At 40.8% G+C, this 4757-nt stretch overlaps 1 protein-coding gene across 1 annotated transcript in view; it reads right to left on the bottom strand.

Annotated features, from left to right (window-relative positions):
- Positions 1 to 444: 444 nt before the first annotated feature.
- The window catches only part of Slc9c1 (solute carrier family 9 member C1), a 28668-nt gene continuing 24355 nt past the window's right edge, over positions 445 to 4757 (bottom strand). The window contains exons 13-14 of the mRNA XM_051150347.1: positions 2238 to 2296; positions 445 to 489 (exon numbers count right to left, since the gene is read on the bottom strand). Of these exons, the coding sequence (XP_051006304.1) occupies positions 445 to 489; positions 2238 to 2296 (104 nt within the window). The remainder of the gene's footprint in view (positions 490 to 2237; positions 2297 to 4757) is intronic.

Raw genomic sequence — 4757 nt, 5'->3', positions numbered from 1 at the left:
TGACTGTGGTTGCCATCATCTCATGGGCTGGGCCCAGAACTAAGAGTGAAGAAAGCTGGGCGAGCATAACGCAGCAAGCAAGAATGAGTTCACTCTTCCTCTGCTCTTTGCTGTGAATGCTCAGTGACCACCCGCCTGAGAAGTGAAGGGATGAGCTGGGGGCCAGTGAAGTGGTATTTTGATAGGAAGTGGTCAACTAGAGAGAGGAAACCAGGGATCTAGAAAGTCTTACAGTCTTATTTTAGGGTTATTGTCCCCCAATCTAAATGCAGAAACACCATCATTTGGAGAGTTGTTGGGCTAGTGGGAGCTGCTTTAATTCATACTATCATACAAAGGAAGCATGAAGTTTGGCTTGTCTCCATCTCCAGAAATGTTTTCCTGGTCATTTTGAGAAGCTTAGGCAGCTAATGGAAGCTTTTCAGGTTGCTTCTAGGAGACTTCTTAGAGGTTATTAGTGTCTTCGACCAAGTCATCATTTTCTTGAGCCTGAAAAATCAATACGGAAACAGAAGTCAAATCTGAACAAGGGAAAATGGCTAGCTTTGTCAACTTGATGTAGCCTAGAATCATCTGAGAAGAGGGTCTCGGGGAGGGACTGTCTACATTGTGGTGGCTGGTGGGCATGTCTGTGTGGCACTGCCTCAATGAAGGTACTTGATGAAAAGGATTCAGCCTAGTGTGTGGCTCCATCCCATAGCTAGAGGGTCCTGATCTACGCAGGATAGGGAAATTGAACTAAGCACAGACACGCAAGGAAGAAGGTGGATGTGTCCGTAGTGATTTCCTCCTGCTCCTAAGTGTGAGTATGGTATAAAGTTCCCACCTTTACTTCTCCCCAAAGATGGATTTTAATGTAAAATTATTTTGTCTTTTTTATTTTCCTTAGCTGAGGACTGAACCCAGGGCCTTGCGTTTGCTAGGCAAGTGCTTTACCACTGAGCTAAATCCTTAACCCCCTTTTTATTATTTTGTGTTTTTTTTATAATGTAAAATTATAAGCTGAAATAGATTCCTTCCCCCTGCTCCCAAGCTGCTGTTTGTCAGGGCAATCTATCACAGCAATAGAAAGGAAACTAGAATGTAAGGCTTTGTTAGACAGAGGAGGGCTGGTACGGGTCTCGATTCAGAGCAGAAGAGCCAGGCCTGGGACTCCTGCAATGGTCACTGTGCACATTTCATCTTGGAGACCAGAAGAAGGGTATCTTGATGTTGTGACTAAGCATTGAGCAGTCATCTAGTCTTGTAAAGAAAAACCATGTTCTGGGGGGAGGGGGACAAGAGAGGAGGCCCCAAGCCACCAACATCTGACATTTGGCAATAAAAACATCTGTTGAACAACACAACTTGATGGGTTTTTCTACACACTCAACTGGCTGGTGTTTCATGCTTTTACTGAATCCCCACCTTTCAACAGTGCTGCTTAAAAACAAACAAATGAATGAATGTATGTCATGCAGTCATCTCCCTGCCTCAACATCACACATACTAAAATAGCAAGTATTCCATTTCTAAAATCGATGGACAAGCAGCATTCTTTCAGATCGGGCATGACAACACTAGCTTCCTTGCCTCCTTTTTCATCTCACAAATAATGTTATGAAGGTGTGTCCTATAAATTTGGTTAGCTGGTCATGTAGTTAATCAGGGCACTCTAGAACTTACCTTATATTTTACCTTAACTGTCTTCCTTACCTTCTCTCTCTTTTTGAATAAGAGATTTTTTTTGTTGTTATTCTAGGCCTAGGGAGGCTAGCCTGGAGATTTCTGAGAAATTTAGTTTAGTCTAGGCAGGAAGAGATTGGAATGTTTAGCAGTCTGCACTGTGTTCATCAAGAACTGTGACTATGGGGGTAGACTGTTTGAGATTGGAAAGTTCTAGATGCTTTGCAGAGGTAGTTGCAGCAGTTGTGGCAGCCTTTGGATTTGGTCAAATTCAGCATATGACAGAGGGAGAAGGAGAGGGGCTCAGACCGCAGCCAAGGCCATGCCTGCTGATCCTTGCATGCTAACGTGGTTTAAGACAAGTACACTGAAATCTCTTGAATTTGTGAGTCATTTGTATAATATTTATATGAAAGTTGTTAACAATGCCCATTATATGCTGAGCAAATATCAAAATCTATAAAATGAATAGTAGGTCAGGTCCTTCAGGATAAGAGAAATGCATTAGTAGCTTCCATTAATTGCAACCTCTTTTAAATTAATAAAGCTAGAAAAAACTGCTGTCACTTTACCTCTTCCTTCACATCCTCCTCATCTTCAGAGCTTTCTTCCAGTGTTTCAAGTGATTCTCCTACAAAGAAGAGAGTGTCACTTCAACCCTGGTGTTAGTTAGTGACACTTTTAAGTAGGTCAGCTATCAAACTAGATCACATTTAAATTGCAGACACTCAGGATCCTGACCTGACAATAGTGGGAGAAAAGGCCACTTTTTCAAGTGTGTCTAACAAGCTTTAATTGTAAAGCTATGCAACAAATGCACAAGGGTATTGAAAAGGTGGGAGAAAACACCACCTGTTATTTTAATATTCTTTAACACTTCTATATTAATATGTATTTGGAGTGTCCATGTGAGCAATGAGAACACACATGAAAGAAAACAGCAGCCACTCTTTTCTTGGAATTTTTAGTTGGCAGAAAGGGCAGACAACCATGAAAACAGAAACAAGGTTAGTGGAACAAGACAGGATATATTCTGCTATGGAACACAGGGTTCGGTGGATTTGAAATGATCACTTATGACTGGTAGGGGAGGGAGGGAGGAAAGGAGGGAGGGACAGAGACAGACAGACACAGAGAGAGAGGAAGATGGATATAGACAAAGAGAGACAGAGCGAGATACACACAGAGACACAGAGACAGAGACAGACAGACAGACAGACACACACACACACACACACACACACACACACACAGAGAGAGAGAGAGAGAGAGAGAGAGAGAGAGAGAGAGAGAGAGAGAGAGAGAGAGAGAGAGAATGAAGAGATGTGGGGTAGGTTTGAGGTCTCAGGCAGATTGAAGAGTATGGGGAATGCCCAATAATTAGAGACTGCTGTGCAGTTCACAATGGCCTACAACTCAGCTTCAGTGAGGTCTTACACCCTGCCTGCCTTGGGCACCTACGCACACACATGCATACACACACATGCAGGCACACACATATATGCTTAATTAAGATATATTAAAAACTTTTAGGTGGGAATAATATAAATAGATATGGAAAGAAAGAAGGAGAGTAAGATAAAGAAATCTTTTAAAGTAAGTTTATTAGCCTGAATAATTTATACATTTTATACAGTGACTCAATTTCCTCTTCAATTAGAAAACACTGACTTATATTTAGATGGATATTTTCTTGTTAGTGCTTCTTAGACTATTTGGAATAATTTTTTCTTCTCTCACCATAGTAAACAGTAGGGCTTACCTAGTTTAGTAACTGCCGTTGGCAAAATAAATCTATTGATAATCAGGGTAATTAAGCATACTGAAACTCCATGAAATAATATCTAGAATTGAAAAAATATATCAAATAAGTATTCAGGGTAATTTGTTGCAATATATTCTGTATTATAAATTGGACTAGGATGCCAACAGATGATTGTAGTAAGTTAAAAAAAAAATAGATGTCAGGAAAGAAAAAAGGGACCTGAGGACTCACTATATTCCTGCACACATCCATCTTCAGTCATCTTTAAGAAAAGAAAACATTTCAGGACTGTGGCTTCCCTCGAGGCCTACAGAGCTTTATGAAATAATTTTGCCTTAACATGCAATAAAACATGCATTCTAAAACATTGTTGGAACACTACTTACATGGCTTTTTTTTTCTTCCTAGCAGCATTAAAGGGTAGCCATATAGAGTGATACAAGGAGATAGAGCCAACTATTAGCCAACTATCTCCTGAAACGACTCGATCCTACAATATAATAAATAAATTAAAAAAAAAAAACAACCAAGTTCGTGTTTTGCAATAGCAGCTGTTTAAGATGACTTATAGTTTTTACTGCATCGTCATCTGAAACCTGTTAGACTTGTGAAGGAGGTTGGGTGTCTCTAAGCTGGTAGGTGGATGAAAGTCATGTGATTTTCCTTGCCAGTCTTGCAGGCTCTTGGCTAGAAGCCTTGCTTGGGTCCTGTCTCTTGGCTCTCTCTCTAGATTAGTTCACAACGTTATCAGAAGAAACAAAACGAGACCCCTTCCACCAGGGAAGCCATATGAGGATCACATTACAAAATCAACACCGAACAACACTTTCATCGAATACCCAAATTAAACAAAACAAAACATAGCTTTCTTTACTTGAGATTTTTCCCTCTCGGTACTAAGAGAATCGTCAGAGTAGGCAAACAGGAGGGCCATGTTTATGTTCGGTGTCCCTTTCATCTCACTCCAGACCATGATGAACGCCCAGCGCCAGCTGAACCCGTGGCCAAGTCGAGACAAGAAGGGGCTCATTAGTAGAAAGACCAAAAGTCTGGAAGACAGAACGAGTTTTTAAGTTATTTTGTGATATAAATGCCTTTCTGTTTTATTGTGTTGTATTTCCAATGAGCCATCATTCATACACTGTTGTCATGGCTCCAAGGGAGACCTGTGTTAGAGAGACACACGCATAAAGAGTGACTGGTTATTTCCTTGCACTGATGAGTGGTAAGACAACTTCACATCATGAGTGGACAGTGCTTCCACAGACATTTTGTAAGCTAAAGGCCACAATAAGAAGAGGTAAACAGAAAATGAGGGGAGGTGTCC

The sequence above is a fragment of the Acomys russatus genome, chromosome 8 (assembly GCF_903995435.1).
Source record: "Acomys russatus chromosome 8, mAcoRus1.1, whole genome shotgun sequence".
Lineage (NCBI taxonomy): Eukaryota > Metazoa > Chordata > Mammalia > Rodentia > Muridae > Acomys > Acomys russatus.
The sequence above is the reverse complement of the archived record's forward strand: the minus strand, read 5'-3'. Positions and strand labels throughout refer to the sequence as shown.